Raw genomic sequence first — 20,118 nt, 5'->3', positions numbered from 1 at the left:
CCCTTCTCAAATCTGTTCTCCCAGAGGGGCTACCACTATCGCTGATGGGCTCGGCCTTGGCCAGCGGCGGGTCCGTCTTGGAGCCGGCTGGCATTGGCTCTGTTGGACATGGGGGAAGCTTCTGGCAGTTTCTCACAGAAGCCACCCCTGTAGCCCCCCCCCTACCAAAACCTTGCCACACAGACACAATACACTCGTGCCTACCCAGTGCTGGGACAATGTCTAACCTGCAGTTTTGTTTTCTCTCATGTCTGGGATCAGCCCCTGCAGAAAACACGACACCTGAAGCAGCAGGTAGGAATGACTTTAGCTTTAGTAGAACTGGTCTAATGCTAGGAGTAAACTGATTCCCTCCCCATTAACGGCCCTTGCTTTGCTCACACAATAATGGCACAGTTACTTATGCATGGCTTTTACTTTCTTTTTGACAGTACCGACTGAGTCCACAACGGCTGAAAAAACAGGTATTTCTGGTCATTTCTTGAACCATGGTGAGCAGTTTACTATTTTTCATGTGAGTCTTTAATGTATTTAAAACATGGACAATGTTTAATTTCATATTTCTCTTCTCATGGTAACAAACTCATCCGCTCTACCAGTCGCTCCAACTCCTGAAGCAGCAGCCATTACCACTTGTAAGTAATGCAGCATTACTCTGGTTTACATCCTTAGTTCTCTATCAAAGTCATGATCTGATGATGTTTTGGCATGGCTCCCTGTCTCCACTGTGTCCATACTCTCATGGATCTAGTCTTTAACTTTGGGAATAATTCCTTTGGCTTCCATACAAATTAAGGGACAGAAAATGCTGGTGGTATTGATCTGGGAGAAATACTTGCACTGATGAAAGTACTAGGGAAGGGGAAACCACTGGAGCAGACACACTACACCAATATAAATTCAAATTTGGTCAAGATGATCTCACTCCTAGAAAATCAGCCTCCCTGCACTTTCAAAGTTGCATCCCCACTCGAAGTCGAGTCAGTGGGAATCCTTCTGACATTCAGTGGTATTTGGTTTGAACCTTAGTTTTCTACAATGGGATTTATCTTTTGAAAAATTTGAATTGCAAGTTCTGCTCATTAATTGAAAATATTCTGCCTCAGATGCTTAGATAGCAGACTCAGGTTTTCTTTTGAAGTCTGGCCCTATCAGCTACACATTGGTAAAGGGCACTCAGCTGCCTCAGTAAAACATGCATACTTGTGTTGACAACATGCAGGAGACTAAACTTCAGATGCAAAGCATGCATTTGAGCATGAGACTACCTGCCTACACAAAGGAAAAACAGAATTAAATCTTTTTCCCTTTAATGCGAGTGATATGTCATCTTTAGTATTCAAGCCCCTACACTTAATACGAGCCTTTTGTCCATGACAACTCTATCCCTCAGAACTGTTGTTACTAACATTTCCTAGTCTTAATGCATTCAGCTGATTACAATGTATATTAATTGATTACATAAAAGTACACATTTTCCTAATTCAGTCTCACTTTTTTTTTTTAATTTTTTTTTTATTAAAAACCCATCTGAAAACAGACCCAGCACCTATAAACCCAGGTAAGGTATTCTCATTCTTCTTGTTAACAATTTCTCTTCCTAAGGGCAGTATATGCCGGGTAAGAGATGTGAGCTGGGGAAGCCTGGCTGTTTAATGGCAGAGGGTGTCTGAGTGCAGAAGAAAGGGGGAAGCAGGAGAGGCTGGGAGCAGGCAGAGAATTTGGGGATGCCACAGCTTACCCAGGGACCACACACCACTGATACAGCGGCTGGCAGCCAAACCATCCTTCCCGGTAGGTGTCAAGGGGATGAGCTGGCCTATGTCTGCACCATTTATGGAAAAAACACATTTAAAACATCTGCCCGCAGCCTGCCAGGCTGCTGGCAAGTCAGAGCCCGTGTGCTCTGGAGGGCTCGCAGGCAAAGAAACAGCCTGTTATCACGGCGAGCTCACCCTCTTCCCACGAGAGAACTGACGGACAGCACTAACTTGTGTAACCTCAGGGCTGTAGAAGGAACTAATGAGCTTTTAATGGTACACCATCAAAAAAAGAGACATTTAGGTCCTCTCCATTCAGCTGCTATTTCCAGGTACGGCAGCAAGGCCCACATTTGCATTTGCAAAGAGTACTAGTATTTAATTACATGCTGCATTTTACTTTATGCTTATGTATGGTTTATTAACATTGAATTTCTTCTTCTCCAGCAAACCTTACTTATCTGCCTAAATACATGCGGATGATGCTACAAAGATTCTTAGCTGGCCTGTGCCAACCGGTGAGGCCTGGGATGCAAAGTGTAAGATTACAAGGGTAAGTATTTATTCATGCGCATGAGGTGTCCCAGCCAAACTGGGGCACCCCAAACGTGGTTTTACACTGGGTTCTTACACCCGTCAAACGTTCAGTTACAACACGATTTGACTAATCGCTCATACCCACACTACCAATTACTAATCATAGTAAAACTTTGCAAAACAGTTCTATTTCTGCAGCATCCTTGCTGCCTGTCTATTGATCCAGATATCCCTGGAGTCAGTCTTGCTGGAGTTACTGATCTATGACACCAGATGATGCTGGGAGAGTTTCAAAGACGTGTCAGAGGGGCTGGGATGCTGGCGTTATCTTGCCTGTCCAGTGGAATCCTTCATGGACAGCCTTAAGCTTCCACGAAGCAAGGTCCTTCATTCCAGGGCCAGGCTGTCCTTTAGTTTGTTTTAATTAAGCATGATCAATACTGGAATCTCCAGTAAAATTCCACTACCTCATTACATTACAGTTTATAATGAGAACTAATGTATATTAACAAAGTTAATACACTTTCATCCTCTAAAGACTGATTGATATAAGAGTTAGGGAAGGGAATTTTCATAACAGTGACCCCCAGAAGACCCTACACCAATGCCAGAGGCTACCGTGCAGGGAACAGACACCTGAGCAACCCCCGATGCACACCTAGGATCAACTCCTACGCCATGTTTCACGTGCCATACAATGGCTGTGGCACAAGAAGGCTGGTAGGAAAGTATGGGTTTGAAATTATCATGTGCCAAGATGTTATCAAAATTATTTATGAAAAAAAATTTCAAAAATATTTTTAAAGATTGTTACTGCATGATGCCCCCTCATGACTTTGTGAATGCCAAGACTCGGGAAGTTGACATGGAACGTGCAGAGCATAGACAAATGTTACATTAACACCAAAACAAAATTATGTTTCTAAAGGTTCATTATTCTAAATTATATATTATCAACCTTCACCACTTCACACGCTTCCCCACCCCGCTTCCCTTTCACGACGCTTCCTCGTCAGGTCACTTTATGTGCCGCTAAATGTGCCCAAAAGAAAGAGACTCTGCACATGGGTTATGTACAGCCGCGACACGCAAAGCGATGGCGTATTCACTCCAACATAGAACAGAGAGCAGGATTTAACAAGCTGGGCGTTAGCGTGCTCACCACATGGAGGAGACTCCCAACAAGCTTTTGCCGGCCAGGTGACAGTCAGGCGTGGAAGGGTCGGTCTTCCTCCATGGTTCCTTGAAACAGACCTTCCACTGCGCTCAACTGTGTTCCTCCATGGTTTTTTTTCCCTTTAAGACTTTCTACTTCTCCATGTTGGTGTTTTCCCTCTCGAGTCCTTGAGCTACTAACTGAACCCGAATCAACAGTAACTGATTCGTCAGTAATTTCACCTCTCTTATCTCGCACGCCTCTGCAGACTTTCTCACAACCCGGCAATGTCCTCAGCTGGGACCTGCAGTTGGGCCACCTCGGGTGGCCCAGGATCCTCCAGGCATGGACAGCTGAGCCCTGTTACCCCTTAGGTTTCCCGACTCTCTAGAGACATTCAGGAAAAGGTTTCTGCCATACTTTGCAGCTCCAAACTCCTAGCCCATCAAGCCATGACCTGTTCCAACACAGTGGAAGGATCCATTTCTGGCACCTTCTACCCCAGAAATACAAACTCTCTTGCCAAACCCCGACTGCAAAGCACACAGGAATGCTGGTGGCCAAACGATAGCCACTGTTACAGAGTCTCCGTACCAGGAAACTCCATCTAGATGATTTATTGTCAAGTTTGCCTTTTATGATTCACCATCTTTTTCAAATTCAGAGAGGGCTTCATCATACTATGTTCAGTCAAACCAGGATTTGTTTGTTCGTGCTACCCTCTACCACACAGAGCCAAATCTGATGCTATTTACAGACACGTGTGCTCTCTCCAAATCCTCATGATTTTATGACTGTGGCATCTGATTTAGTCAGAAGAGAGCAAGGATAATATCTCAACAACCATTTCAAAATAATTCCTCACGTGTGATTGACTTCATACGGACAACAACAGATACATCCACCAAAGATACCAAGTCCTGAAACACATCCGAGTTACCTGCTTGTAAGGCGCAGCAGGCTATTAAATGAACTAGCTATTAGGACAAGAACGCAGTTTTGTTAGTTGGCTTTTTATGCTTAATTCACCATAATATTCTGCTAGGGAAGAAGAATGGGTATAAATTCTCAGAAGGCATTTCACAAATTATATAAAAAAATTAGAGAAGGATGAAGCATCCGATTAAAGGGGGGTTTGGTTGATTTGGGATATGGAATTGTTTCTTCATAGCTCTTCAGAAATTCTAAAGTTGAAATACAAAATAACTGGAAAGATAACAGGCCTACACAGTAACTCTTTCTCACATATTTAAAATTCCATCAGGTGCTTTATATTTATACATCTACATATGTGTGTGGTATATATGTTGTGTTACATATTATATCAACATACATATTTAAGTTCCATATAGCAGCATCTGTGATCAGGAGTTCTGAATTATGATTATCTGTGAATTATGATTAACATCACAGTTAGAAATTTTTGAAGGAAAGTTTCTTTCAACCAATGAAACAAATGGACTTAGTGACCACATCACAATTTTTGTATGACAATTATATGTGGTTTTTTTCATTTTTCTTTCCTCAGGTGTGTAAGGGACCCAACCTGTGGGAACTACTATTCACCAGGCAAGAGGATTTTCCGGTTCAAGTTCAGAGGTCCCATATACCAAAGAGTTTGCCTACGGTGCAAAATATTAGCATGCAACAGATACAGTTATTCTTCCCAACACTACCAGGGCTATCTGACAAGAGGCAAAAGAAGCGCAAGTGACAGCGTCATTATTATTATCGTCCCCAAATAATAACAGCCCCAATAATGCTTCTTCTAATCATAACATTATGTTGATCACTTGTATAGGTGATCAGTGTGTTGCACATCTGCTGCTAATTTCTATAAAATACATTATACTAGGGGGTGTAAATCTAAAGGTATTTTAATCTTAGCTGTACCTGTGTTCCTTAATTTTAGATCTTCTGAATCTATATTCCAGATTTGTAAAACCCTAAACTTCAGTAAACGCTCTCAGTGACAAAGAATGATTGGATCAGCTGGCTGATTTTTCTCATCAAGACTTGTTTCTTCCTCACAGTTCTTCCAGTTCTCCCCATTGCACCAAATAACTCAAATACTGGGCATTTAAGGAAGATTAACCTGCCTTACAGATGCACATGTCACAGTGCTGTTTTCTGAGCTCTCGAAGAGTCATAAATGAAAGGATAAGCATCCCTCATAACCAGTAATGTCTGAGCAATTACCTTAAATAGGAACTCAAAAATATTTGGAAAAAATATTGTACATGTATGGAGATACACTCTCTGCAATACCTATAAACTATTATAATCTTTTCATATGTCAGGTTTTATTACTGGAGATTAGAACTCTAAAAAATTGTACATCTAAATTTACTTCATTATAAGCATTTGCTTCATCCTTTTTCTTTCAATAGCTGTTCAAATGATATCACTTTGAGCCAAGAAAGTGTTTCTGCACTTTAATGTTAAATTGTCCTCCTTGGAATGATTTAGTGGAAAAAAAAAATGGAAATTAATAATTTTCAGTTCATAATAGAGAAACACATCTTGCCGATTGCAGAACTGTACAGGAGTACAGCAGTCATCTCAGGGAAAGAGATGAATTAAATATGGATATTCTGGTGAACTCAGCCTGTGAAAAGCATCTTTAAGGCCAATACTCAGTTTTCATATGGTGAGTATGTGCAGATTACTCAACCTCATAATGAGATGCCCTGTACTGAATAAGGAAGCCTAGCGTCTAGAGGATGTGCCACACAAGACACAAAAATCCACTTTTTTCAGCAACTTTTCCTTTTATGCTTCATCCCTTCGAAAAAGGGACTAGAGTCATTCTGAAACTCAGCTTCTCCGTGGATAACTTAGCCAGCTCTCAACTGCCAAAATCACGCAGATCTCCCATGAAGGCTCCAGATCTAATCTCTTACCTGGTGGTTAAGCCTTGGCACTGGCTGAGCAGGCTCCCTGCCAAAACCCTCATCCTGCACGACCATAATGCCCGTCCTGAGTCAGAGTATTTCCTAATCATACTTAGTTCATACAAAACTCCATCACACTGGTAACCCTGCTGCTCTGCTTCGCACAGGTAATGATTTAAAGTGCTTGAAATCACATTTTCCCTGCTGTTGTACTCCCGGCTGCAGGCAGTGAGAGAAAGTGCCTGTAAATAAGTGTCACAACAGCTGAATCCTTGCTGCTTTGTACTAAAGTGCACGCTAATTTCTTCTAAGGATCTGCTATTGTGAAACACCTTCCCTACAGTCATTCTCATCTTAAAGGACTTTCAGGAAGACTTGCTGGCCATTTTCTTTTGAGGTAGGAGAGGAAATGCAAAGCGGGCCATTAATATTTCAGCATTACCTGATATCTGAACACATCACACTGCCTGAACTTGGGCTTAACACACAAGATTTGAAAACGGTTTGAACACTCAGAGACAAGACGGAGCTGCCAGCCAGCCTCAAGCGCGAGCACGGGCTCAGCCCTTCAGAAACGCTGGGCCACTACTTAGGGGTGCAGTCCCTTAATATCATCTCCAGCACAAGAAAATTTCCTAATCATTCGTATACAAGTAAATCCAAACAGTTTGACTACCAACCTGTAACTACCAGAGTAACTTACCAGGCTATCGTAGCCATAGGTATTTTTTTCTTGGTTCTGATGGACACAGCGTTGATTGGCAGGGCTCCACACACCAGTTCACGCATTGAAGGCATACAAAATGGATGTTAGCATTTGAAAATTCCTTGCAAGTATGTGTGTGGGCTTAAATGAAAGGCTATACAGAGTAAATGCAAATTTAGCATTTCCAGAAGCTAAAGGAAATTCAAATGCTATGCAACAACTTTATACATGTATTCAATGCCTCCATGTTTAAAGGCAGGATAAGTACATTGTCATGATGAAGAGAGTTGCATTCAAAATCCTTCAAGTGAGTTAAAAATCAGAGAGAATTGTAAAGAAGGCATAGGTCTGAGATTAGAAATATAGGATCATTACAGATGCATCATATTTCAGTTTGTTTATAAAAGAAAAAAAAAATGGGTTTGTACAAAAAAAATTGGTTTTATGGAAGGAAAGCACCTGGATCTGTTTCAAGAAAGCCTGCGTTGCAATTTGACTTTGCTAATAAATTTGCAAGAACACCTGTTTGCACAGCTGTAGGATACGTGCTCTCTGTATTGGAAAGAATCACACGGCCGGGCTCCGGTGCGAACGCTGGCTGTTCGCACATCACACAGGTACGGCACCGAACCGAGGTCAGGGTAACAGCACATCTGTGGCACTGGCACTATCACAACCTCTAGAAGCTTTAAAGATTGCGTATCCGCTGCTGCAATAGGAAATAGCCTGGATTTCAAGAGCTTTGGTCCTTATGGAAAGACAGCCAAAGTAGCGTAAATACATTGGAACAGATACTCAATAGACTCGTGCTAGAAGGAATTGAAGTTCTTAGGACTGCGCTTGTTTCCTCACCTTGGGAAGGAAAGGCTGATTCCTTTTTTTCGTAGCTTCTACTGTGGGACTAAGAAACTTTTATCTGCAAAGTGGTTGCAGTGCAATCTTCTTTTAAACCTGTGACTAACATGAATCTGGCCTTGTTCATCCACGAATGTTTCAGCAATAGGAAATTATTACTTATGACAACTCTACTGTGATAGTCGCACTTTACAACCTGAGGAATCCTCAGCGAGGACAGGGAATGATTTGCCCAGTGTAATCTAAAGGGTAGGTGTCAAAATGAAGGTGGGAAAAACCAAGCTCCTGCTGAGCAGCGCTAAGAGCAAACTCTGAATGTGTCTCCCAAGGGAGTCTGTCAATCCCTTCCAGAACATTCCTGCTCACGTCAACACACCCAAACAGACGCTCAATGAAATCAACTGAAAAACGTGCTTTGAACCCACGAGAGCTGACAAAAGCACAGTTAAACTTACTCCACGCAGTACATATTAAAAAAAATGGGCACACCTGTTACTTTCTCATTTATATCTGTTAAAAAGGAACAGTAACTGAGAGATTAAGCCCTCCCTCCATGATACCACGTAATACGAGAAGATTATGAAATACCAGGGGGTATAAAAGTTGGAAAAGCCTAACCTCCCTAGCTGCCATCAAAATGCAGGCGCTCAGACAGTTCCTTCTCCTGCTTCTCTTCGCTGCTCTAGCTCTTGCTGAAGACAACTCAATTGAATCCATGGGTATGGAAATCTAGTCTTTTTTTCACCTGTGAAATTTTATTAGGTTTTGCACAATAGGTATTTTATAGGCAACTGAAGGGAAAAAAATGTTAACATATCTCTAAAAGGGCATCTTCTTTTAATGTACTGCTGCACAATAGTAACACCCGAATGTGCCAGCAAGAGTTAAAAATGGTAAATAAATTTTAAAAATCAATATATGACTGCCTATGGCAAATTTTTAACTTAAGAACTTGATTTTTAAGAGATTTTTACTCTGGAACAGAAATTTTCATTTACAGATCAATACTACATTGGAGTAACAGGAATAAAGTGACTTAACTGGGAAATGGTTGCTTTTAAAAAGAGATTTGTTTATCTTTCCTTTGTTCAATCAGAAGCAATAAAGAGTCATGTCTTGCTCGATTTAGGATCACCATTCTGTGCTCAGATCAGCAATTTCCCTGATTAATGGTGGGTAGCTACTGTACGATAATGAAGTACTGCTGCAGAGCTGCTCTAGTGATGCTGGGCTCCAGAACAGTCCAGAGGGACACAGAGGGATGGCAGGGCTGACCTTGTAATGCTTTTACAATTGGGAGGTTTTACATGTGACGAGAAAGGTCTCTCCTAAACCTTCCTTTTCCCTCTGGAGTTCATCAGAGAGTCTTACCTTTTTACCTGGGACTGCATACACCGTATAGGAAATTCTTCCTGCTGTTTTAAACTATTATTTTTAGATTAATATTAAAGGAAAAAGGAGATGTTGTGCTCAAACTGGATTATAAACTTTCTCTAAAGTTTCCTATACAATGGCCATTACTGCAACTACTTAATAACTTATTAAGTGACGTCAGTGATGTCAACCACGGTTAGTTTGTGGGTTTTTTCACAGAAGAACAGGGTTGAAGTCCAGCTAGCCCCACATCCTGAACCCAGAAACAGTCAACAGAAAATGCTCAGGCAAGAGTATGCATACAAGCCTGCATAATACTTCCCCAGAATACTCTCCCAGTCACCAGCAAATGTGGCTCAGGACTTCTGAAACAGAGGAAATGCTCTTTGTGTTTAATAGTTACCAAAGGCTTTTTCTTTCATGGATTTGACTGTTTTATGTTTTACTTTTACCATCCACATCACCCTGCAGCAAAGATCCACGTGGAAAGAGCCAGCTCCTTTTGTTTCAAAACCACAGCTGACTGGTTTCATTCCAGGCCACTGAGTTACTGTATTGGAAGAGAGTATTTCATATTAAAGCTCTCCATCAATTTACAGACCTCTAGCACCTCCTTTCCCCCCTAGTTCTCCCCTTTCTGACCTGAAATACTTCAGTCCATTTAATTATTCCTTGTCTGGAAGCTATTCTGAACTTTCAATCATCTTTGTTGCCATTCTCCAAAGCTTGTCCTGTTTAGCAGTACCCGTTTAGAGATGGAGGATGAGAATTGTATGCAGCAGTAAATACACAGTAATCCTGCACATACTCCTTCAGAAGCTCAAATCCGAAAAGTCTTTTTGATTCCCTGGGCGTAGGTTCTCAAATGCTTTTAAGTCAAGGGCTGAATGTCTGACCTGGATTCAATGATCTTTAGGAATCGAGTGTAGGGGGAAGACCAGAGGCTTGAAGTGCTTGTGGCGACAAACCTTGCTGAAGAGTGTTGCTGAGGTGTCCTATATCACTTGGCATTTCCAGTTTTGCCACTGGCTTCATCTGTGATATGTGTTCCCCTAACTACCCTTTTCTCTGCTACTAGGAAAATTAGGATAAAAAGTATTTTCTAATATTCTTTTACTATTTGATTCATCAGGTTTCATAAACTGCAGTAATACGAATGCAAAAAAAAAATATAGTACAACATTTTGCATGTCTGCTTCATGATGGACTGTCCCAGAGTCTTTGCATAGTGGAGGATGAAACATTATCGCAAGAGGAAACTTGAGAGAGAGCCTTGCAAGCTGATTTTTGTTGTTGCTGTTCTTCAATAGGTGTACCTCGCTGTGGTGCTTCACTTCATGAGCTCAACAAAGCATTAAAGATTGAACTAAAAGCAAATGCAAACTGTGTCTGGCAAATTCAGAGGAACGTAAATCAAACAATTAGGCTCATTTTCTCCTATTTTAAGTAAGTATTTCCTTCAGATGTTTTTGTACTGTTTCATTCCATTAGAATACAGCACAGAATAATTTTGCGTCCAAATATTTCTCTGTATTGAATCTGCATTGTGGACTCCAATGAATCATAGAATGGTTTGGGTTGGAAGGGACCTTAAAGATCACCTAGTTCCAGCCCCGCTGCCATGGGCAGGGACACCTTCCACCAGACCAGGTTGCTCCAAGCCCCATCCAACCTGGCCTTGAACACTGCCAGGGATGGGGCAGCCACAACCTCTCTGGGCAACCTGTCCCAGTGCCTCACCACCCTCACAGTGAAGAACTTCTTCCTTTTATCTAGTCTAAATCTGCCGTCTTTCAGTTTAGAGCCATTACCCCTTGTCCTATCACTACAGGCCCTTGTAAAAAGTCCCTCCCCATCTCTCTTGTAGCCCCCCTTTAGGCACTGGAAGGCTGCTCTAAGGTCTCCCCGGAGCCTTCTCTTCTCCAGGCTGAACAACCCCAACTCTCTCAGCCTGTCTCCATAGGAGAGGTGCTCCAGCCCTCTGATCATCTTCGTGGCCCTCCTCTGGACCCGCTCCACCAGGTCCATGTCCTTCTAATGCTGGGGACCCAGAGCTGAAGGCAGTACTGCAGGTGGGGTCTCACCAGAGCGGAGTAGAGGGGGAGAATCTCTCTTGATGCAGCCCAGGATACGGTTGGCTTTCTGGGCTGTGAGCACACATTGCCAGGTCATATTCAGTTTTTCATCCACTAATAACCCCAAGTCCTTCTCTGCAGGGCTGCTCTTAAATCCACTCATCGCCCAGCCTGTATTTGTGCTTGGGGTTGCCCTGACCCACGTGCAGGATGTCGCACTTGGCCTTGTTGAACTTCATGAGGTTGGCACACTCCCACCTCTCAAGCCTGTCCAGGTCCCTCTGGATGGCATCCCTCCCCTCCAGCGTGTCGACCGTACCACACAGCTTGGTGTCGTCGGCAAACTTGCTGAGGGTGCTCCCAGTCCCACTGTCCATGTCGCCAACAAAGATGTTAAACAGCGCCGGTCCCAATACCGACCCCTGAGGAACGCCACTCGTGTATCTATCTATGAGCCTGTGTATCTATCAGTGAGCTTAGGTAGTTCTCACTGTGTTTTTTCAATAGATTTGCTCCTTCTTCAAGCTGTGAAACAGAAAGCATTAAAGTATATGATGGTCCCTCAACTAATTCGCCTCTTCTTGGACAAGTATGTAATGACACTGATGCAGTCCCAGTACTTCAATCGTCTTCAGACAGCTTAACTTTTCGTATAACTACAAACTCCATGGCTTTCACACGGAACTTCTTTGTCTTCTATTACTTCTTTTCACCAGAAAAAAGTAAGTCGTTAAATACCATTTGAATTGCACCATTAAAAGAAATGTTGCCATTACGGGAAATTTAGGACTGCAATTACAATTAACAGAATCTTTAATCAGTCTCTCTCAGTTCTTCAGGCCTTAGAGAATGGTGTGGGGGAAAATCAGTGAAAGGGAAGAGGCAGCAAAATGACAGCGCACTTGCAGAGAGCCTAAAAAGTTAAATTTTACTCAGAAAAAATGATTGCAAAGGCAGGATTATGGAACTCTACTTTTACTTACAGGCTTCCACTAAATTTACTCAGTTTGCAAATATTATAGCGTTTACCCAGAGAGTATGACCACGTAGTCAGAACTCCTGCCGAGTACAGGTCACAAAAATCAGTAAGGATTTTCAATCAACAAGCTCCTTACATTTTTCCTTAAAAGGTAAGAATAGCTCGGACAAAATCAGTCTTGGCTTGCGACCAGTTCCTTTGCTTCTGCTGATCTGAGTGACATGGTATTAAGCTCTTAAAAGCTTCAATTTTAGAGTAGTTACCACATCCTAGTTTATGCTGCTCCAGTGCTTAACTTTGCTGCTGAAAAATTGTGCCCTATTTCTAGTCTACATTTGTCTTTCTGAGGTTTCCGCTGACTTCATTTTATTCTGCCTTTGTGTGTCAATTAAAATCTCTCTCAGACTTGAAGATTTTGCACTTCCATACAGATCATGGCCAAGGCCTCACAGATTTCTCTAATATAAAGTCTCTCAGGGTTCCTTTTGGTTGGTGTAGCATCTTCATTATCAGTTTTTCAAGATGGCACCTAATTTACCCAAAATGTAGATATAAATAATTGCTCACAGTATCAAAGCTAACTCATCTACAGCCATCTCAGATGTCATTACACTGTGCCTCACAGATATACCATAGTGACAACAGGCTTCATTTTGTAACATCCACCTGACCTGACATTCTCTATAGAAGTTCTATCTTTAGTACCTTTAATCATTTCCAAAGGAATGGAATCCTCAAGAAACAATCCTGCTAGTTACATAACTTCAGGTCTTTAATTTATTTTTTTATGGCTCATTACATATACTGTTATGTTACCAATTTATTTACTCTTCTTTTCAGAAATTGAAAATTGTGGGGGACAATTAACTGGTCCCAATGGGACACTTACCAGCCCTAACTACCCAGAACGTTACCCTGAATTTACATACTGTGTCTGGCACATACAAACAGCAAAAAACTCGAAGATAAACTTACAGTTCCAGGATTTGTTGTGAGTAAATGCCCTAATGCTCTATTAGTCTTTTTTTTCATTTTGTTTAAAAGCATTACTTTAAACACAGGAACCAGAAGTGCTTTCAAACTTTTACAACATCTATACACTTTTAAAACGTGTTTTGCTGACTCTTATGATAAAGTAATTGCAACGTGTTCCACATCACTGTACACTACCCTATAGCTACCGCAGTGCCAGTCAGTGGAACGCAGAAAGTATTTCAGGTGACTAGCCATGAGGCGCAGGGCCATTTTAAGCTAGCCTGCATGATCTGAATTTAAATCCATCAGTATAAATAAAGCTTTTGCTACATAAGGCACATGTTTAAAACCATCATGTGTACTGTAATTGCAATTTAGAACTGAGGGTCAAAAGAAGAATATAGCAAACATTGGCCAAAGTATGTCTTCCTTAATATTGCTGGCCGTTGGCAAAGAAGGTAACGTAGCACTGGCTTAAGTACTTCCAGGTATAAATGCTAATGGATGCATTGGCATAAGGAGACCACACTGGCATGGATTTTCCTGACCCATATTGCGCTTTATCAGCGTTGGTCTCCCATACGTAGCAGCCTGGTAGCCCTTTTTTGGCTTTCCCTCCACCAGTGGACACTGTGCATAGAGGAAAGTCTCAAGATCAAGCTAATTCAAAGGGCGATATCTTCAAGAACATTTCTTGAGATATTCAGACTGCAGAATGCTGTTTAAGAATTCAGTATTAAACATAAAGGATTCTATAGGAAATAGTTACCTTGACCACTGCCCTCTGAGATGATGAACTCCGCGCAGCATGGTGTACGCTCTCACCAGTCCTGCTCAGGGTCCATCTGCTGATTCAGGAACAGAGATGTTGTTCTGGAGGCACCCACCCACCACGGTACAGCTGGTGCTTTTCATCAAGGGTGGCAAGCACCACGATAAGCTCTCATGCAGATTGATAAAAAGGGCAAGAGCCTTCCTCTAGTGACATACACAAGAGGCTTCAGAGACCTGCCCTACACCTTAAGTCAACCCTACACTTTAAAAGCTCTTTATTTTAGGATACAGGATTGTTTACATATATATAAAAAAATATGTATTTGAAGGTGTGGTTATGTTCAGTAAATAATTAGCAATCAATATATACAGTATCAGAGCTATAAAAACATAGTTGTTGCAGCTTCTGTGGAGAACTATAGCAAAATGTTTGTTATTTTGATAGGAGCAGAATCACACTCTTATTAAGCATTTCTTGCCTTTGAGGGATTTCCATGTTTTATTTGGTTTTAATAATGCCTATTTACATGCTCTTTTATTCTCCATTCTGTTGTTTCAGTCAACTGGAATTCATCAGACACTTTATCTACACTGGATCCTCTATCCAGTATGAGCAATGTTCTCTATACTCAGGTTTCCCTGTAATTATTTTTTCTCTGTCTACAGCCTGGAACTAGACCGAAACTGCCAATTTGACTTCACAGCAGTCTATGATGGCCTCACCACTAACACTGGCTTAATAGGAAAAGTATGTGGTCTTGCTCAGCCCACATTTGAATCTTCTTCAAATGTTATGACAGTTGTGTTATCTACAGACTATGCCAACTCCTACAGAGGATTTTCTGCTCAGTATACCAGCACTCCACTGCTAGCTCCTGCGGAGCCCAACAGTAAGTACGCTCACTACATGAATAGGATGCTGTTTCTTAATCTCACATGTAATTCTTCCCTTCCCTTACAAATATCAAGAAGAACCGATGTTTGATACTGAGGATTTAAGTCTTTTTATTGGTAGTCATTAACCCTCTTTACATACAAAAATCCCACATCATCTCACCTATGGAGCATAAGTTATTACCAAACCCATCTGTGAAAGAAAGCCTGTTCTTTCACTTTTTGGTCCTTTTTTCTGGCTGGCACCACTGAAAATCTCAGTTTTTCCTTGTTTTGGACAAAGCAGGCATTGTTACCATCCTAGAGATGCTGAGATAAGCTTTGGTTAAGTTTAAATGGTTTTGTTCCCTGAGATACTCAGGAAAATGGTCTGCACCGGTTAGACAAACAGGGTTTAGATGTGTTGCAATTTCCTTTCCCCCAGAGCTGGACCATTATTCTTACTGGTTCCATGTTTGCATGCCCATCCTCTCATTAACTGAGGTGGAAAATGAACCTCTAAAGCCTCGATATCTGCCATAAATCAATTTCCTCACCCACTGTTCTGCACTAGCACTTTGATTCCTTTTCCCTTTTATAAAGGGAAATTCATTCTGTGTTTCTGGGTTTAAAATTAAACTTTCAGCATGAGTTTTATATGGTTTTGCTTATCTAACATTTTTTAAGTCGAGCATGAAATTTTGTTCCAACTTCTGCATGACCTTAAACGTGCATGAGCCGTTTCAGACTGACAAATCAAGAACCATGCAACAGGTTCAAGTGTCTAGACCAATTGAGAAATGACTGCAGCAGTTTGTGGTAACATGGTGTTTTTGTTTTTTAATTTCTCTTTCAATGGCAGCACTCCTTACATGCTCTTCAGATAGCATGAGAATTCTTCTGAGCAAGTCTTATCTGACCTCCCTTGGTTATAATGAAACTCACCTACGTCTGAATGATCCATCTTGCAGTCCAGCTGTAACAGATTCAGTGATCTTTTCCTTCCCATTAACAAGCTGTGGAACAACTAAAAAGGTAAAGGGAGAAAAAGTTCTGTGAATAAGCTAACAAAAGCTTATGAATTATAAGAGCTTGTAAAAGCAGTTTATGAATATCACGTGAACAAGCTGATTTACTTTCACTTAGCTCATCCCATTACCTGTTTCCAGTCTTGAAGTAGAAAGAACCTTTTTCCTTTTCAAGAGCCCGATGATCAATGAGCCTTCTGAAGGAAGTCCAGGGGAGTCCACACAAATTAACCCCAAGTGTTTCATTCCCTCTCCAACCCAGTTTATCAGAAGTAGCGCAATGTTAGGTACGCAACTCAAACATTCCCTGCAAGTGATACAGCTGGCACTTGTCATGGTGTCACAAGGAAAGGGGAAAAACCCCCAAGATGTGAAGACTCCCAAGAGCTAGTTCATAGCATTGTTTTGATAAGGGTGACTGAAGCATAGCTTTGGTACTTTCCACACTCCATGCAGTATTTCTTAACCTTTTTGCTGCACAGGTTGGTTCAGCATTTTGAAAAAACAGGAGGAGGGTTGATAACAGTTTTTTGATTGCAACCTGTTTCACATTTCAAAGGTAGCTTGAGCCTCTGATAAACATAGCTGGGTGGCTTTGTAACTTCAGTACAACTGCTTTCAACAGCACTGCTCATATAATCACAACTGAGCACTTCATATGATTCCATTTACAGGATGAAGGTCATAGCATCACTTACACCAACATCGTATCTCTCTCTGCAACTGGCAACATTATCACCCGTCAAAAGAGCATACAGATCATTGCAAAATGCAAAATGGAAAACAATTCAACCTTAGAAGTCATTTACATAACAAAAAATAATATAATCCAAAACACAACTGCTGTGGGAAAATACAGTGTTAGCATGTCATTCTATGATTCAGATACATTCTCCAAGCCTGTATCTGAGTCCCCGTACTATGTAGACTTGAACCAAACCCTTTTTGCTCAAGTCAGTCTTCATTCCACTGACGCAAATCTTTTGGTGTTTGTTGATACCTGTATAGCATCTCCACAACCTGATTTTGGATCGCTAACGTATGACTTGATCAGAAGCGGGTAAGACTCTAAATTATTTTGACTCTCTCCTAATATGTGAGGAAATATAATCTAAATGTCAACAGTAGTTCTTTTGTCTCTCTTCCACTTACCTTCTTTAGTACACTGTGGTTGGAAGCTAAATTTCACAGAAATTTAAAGGCATTACATAAACAGAGCTAGCTAAAACAAGCACCACATTGCACTGGACAGAAGCAAAAAAAGCACAGCACTGTGTGCCCAAATGTAAAAATAATGCCCTAGTTAAAATGCTGTGATTACAGTTAACAGTAGTTAGCAAGAATGATTGTTGTATGTGGACTACTTTAACAGCTCTGTAAATTCTGTTGCAGCTGCAATAAAGATGACACTGTGGTAACCTACCCACCACTTGAACACTATGGAAGATTCAAATTTAATGCCTTCAGGTTCCTGCAGAGCTTTGCATCTGTTTATCTCCAGTGTGATATTTTAATTTGTGACAGCAAAAACCCAAACTCTCGCTGTACCGAAGGCTGTATCTCCAGGCAAAAAAGAGCTATTTCTTCATACACGTGGAAAACTAATACCATAGTAGGACCCATCCGCCTGAAGAGAGATCTCAGGTCTGCTGATCACTCAGGTAAGAGGAATACATAAATTAAGAACCTGATTTAAGCTCTTCCTTGGTGTAAATCCGTTACCTTCGTTCCACTGATGAAATAAGTGAATTACACTAGTTCAAAACTAACGTGGCACCAGAGCAACGGGTTCAACAAAGCTTGTGTTTTGTGAGATCACAGAAATACTGTTCAAACCAACAGACTGATGGCTTTTTGGATTAAGGTGTGCTCTTTGAAGTAGAAAAAGCAGCACTCACTCCTAGTTATAAAAGCAGTGCATGCAGAATCTGACTATGTGTTCAGAAAAAGTTATGAAAGAAAAGATTTCAGATTTTCAAATGTGACAGTTTTTGATGAGGCATACAAAAGGACCAGGGCTCATTTCCCAAAGCCACAGCCTACTTAAAGAACACATTCCAAGTAATAGTCAGGCTTTGTTACAACCCATGTATCTTCTAACAGTCCACTCAATTTCACTCAGTTTTATTTGTTGGTACTACAGAAAAGCAATGCCAGATGATAAACACAGATGACTTACTCCACACTAGGTTAAATCCTCACACTGTACGTATTGCCTATTAGAACAAAAATATGAAGAGGACAGCCACTGGAGCAGAACACAAAAACACCATGCTTTTAAATTAGAGCAGCAAAGCTGTTTAAGACAACTAAGCTTTAGTGCCCCCATCTGACATACTCTTTCGCACAATTTGCAGTCTGCTTTACAGTGGTCTAGATCAGTAGACAGCTAACATAGACTACAAAACATGGAAAAGCTATTTTAAAAAGCTTGTATTGTTACTCCCACTGTGCTCATTGTGCTTTTCTCAGGTGAAGCTTTGTACTCAATAGAAGTTAGAACAATGTGCCATATGCTTTCAGGTGTCAGATCTAAGTAGTGTTAATCACGCTCTTAATAGTAATAAACATTTTCTTCCTTTTTAAAATAATTATTAACCTCTTTGAACTCTAGTGGCATTTTAAACATGTTCCCTTTTCTTTTAATAGTGAAAGACTTGCATCCATATGCTAGAAACTGGACACGTATAATGTGAAAAGGATGCAAGTGCAAATAGATCACACTCAAAGTATTATAAAATATAGATTAATTCTCACAGTATCTTTCATGATTTACAGAAAAATAATGAGTTTTACCAAGGACCAGCTAGTAAACCATTAGAAGGGACAGACTTAGAACAACAAGCTTCTTTTTTGCCCAGCTTTGCTTCAGCAATATGTCTCCCATCTATCTGGTTCTAAAGATAATGACAGCACTGCTTGGCAGAAACTTGGCTACAGCAATACCAAAGAATTTGTTAACGTTGCAATGCTCTTCTGCATGATTATTACAAATTTTTACAACTCTTCAGTACTACAGATTCAGAATTTACAATTAGTGTGGGTCAACTCCTCAGAACAGAAATATCTGAAAAAAATGCTTGTTTAATTTTCATTGAAATGACATGGTATTCCAAACTTTAAACATCCCACTTTATTTTTTTCTCTACACAGAATCCCTCACTAAAGCAGATGCTGAAGAAACCCTGAACCTGCAACAATACAACTTCTACACTCTTTCATTTGTGGTTTTAATTTCAAATATTATCATTGTGGTAGCTGTGATACTAAAATATCACAATCGCCAAACAGGATACAGCTACCAAAAAATCCAGAGCTCATATTAACTACTTCAGGATATTCTGAATTTGCGTCAACTTCTATTCAGATTTGACACCCAAAGAGGGGAGAGGGAAAAAAACCCAAACCAAACAAAAATCAATAAACTAACAGCCTTGGAACACAACAATGCCTGGAAACATATTTCAACTTTTTTTGTAATTAAAACCTCTCAACCTAGTACTCTATCTTAAATCACTGAGATGAAAAAGCACGTAAGTGTCTACCTCAGGGTGTTTCTTAGAAAGGAACTAAAAACTAACTTTACAGGTCTAAAGGGACTTGTAAAGTACAAGATAACTTAGGTCCTTTTTTCTTCAAAAATAAAAATAATCTTTTTATCTTTTCGAATCACTATGAAACTGCACCTGGCGTGAGTTAAGCTGAGGGACAACTGTGAGATGTCTGTTCAAAGCAAACTACCCTCTCTTCAAAAATCTCCTCCTGTGGGTTGCTACCATCAAGATCTGACAGTCTTCAAAAGACATCAGTTTTCAGGGAGAAGAAGAAAATACTAGATAGACTAGATAAAGATACTGGATTGTACGTGCCTATGCTGCTTGCTCAGTCAACACTTGCTTCCCTATCAACAGCTTTTACTCAATGCATTTTAAGACACCAAATACAAACTAGGAGTTTACCATTAAGTCTCTATAAAGTCCAAGTGAAATGGTGCACCCCAGAATTCAAAGAGCAATAAAAAGAATGAAACTTGACCTTCCACAAAGGGACTTCCGAGTCACATTTCTACCTCCCCAAGTGACAGCAGAACTGATCCCAACAGGCTGAAGCAAATATGATGCAATAAGGCTAA

At 40.8% G+C, this 20,118-nt stretch overlaps 1 protein-coding gene across 1 annotated transcript in view; it reads left to right on the top strand.

The window, feature by feature from the left end:
- LOC115348313 (deleted in malignant brain tumors 1 protein-like) overlaps positions 1-18,058 on the top strand; it is a 105,621-nt gene extending 87,563 nt beyond the window's left edge. Inside the window, exons 45-51 of the mRNA XM_041127391.1 lie at positions 10,593-10,728; positions 11,865-12,079; positions 13,177-13,327; positions 14,752-15,023; positions 15,821-15,993; positions 16,661-17,046; positions 17,379-18,058. Coding sequence (XP_040983325.1) covers positions 10,593-10,728; positions 11,865-12,079; positions 13,177-13,327; positions 14,752-15,023; positions 15,821-15,993; positions 16,661-17,046; positions 17,379-17,664 — 1,619 coding nt within the window. The 3' untranslated portion in view covers positions 17,665-18,058. The remainder of the gene's footprint in view (positions 1-10,592; positions 10,729-11,864; positions 12,080-13,176; positions 13,328-14,751; positions 15,024-15,820; positions 15,994-16,660; positions 17,047-17,378) is intronic.
- Positions 18,059-20,118: the final 2,060 nt, after the last annotated feature.

Source organism: Aquila chrysaetos, chromosome 11, assembly GCF_900496995.4.
Source record: "Aquila chrysaetos chrysaetos chromosome 11, bAquChr1.4, whole genome shotgun sequence".
Lineage (NCBI taxonomy): Eukaryota > Metazoa > Chordata > Aves > Accipitriformes > Accipitridae > Aquila > Aquila chrysaetos.
This window is presented reverse-complemented; position numbering and strand designations above follow the sequence as displayed.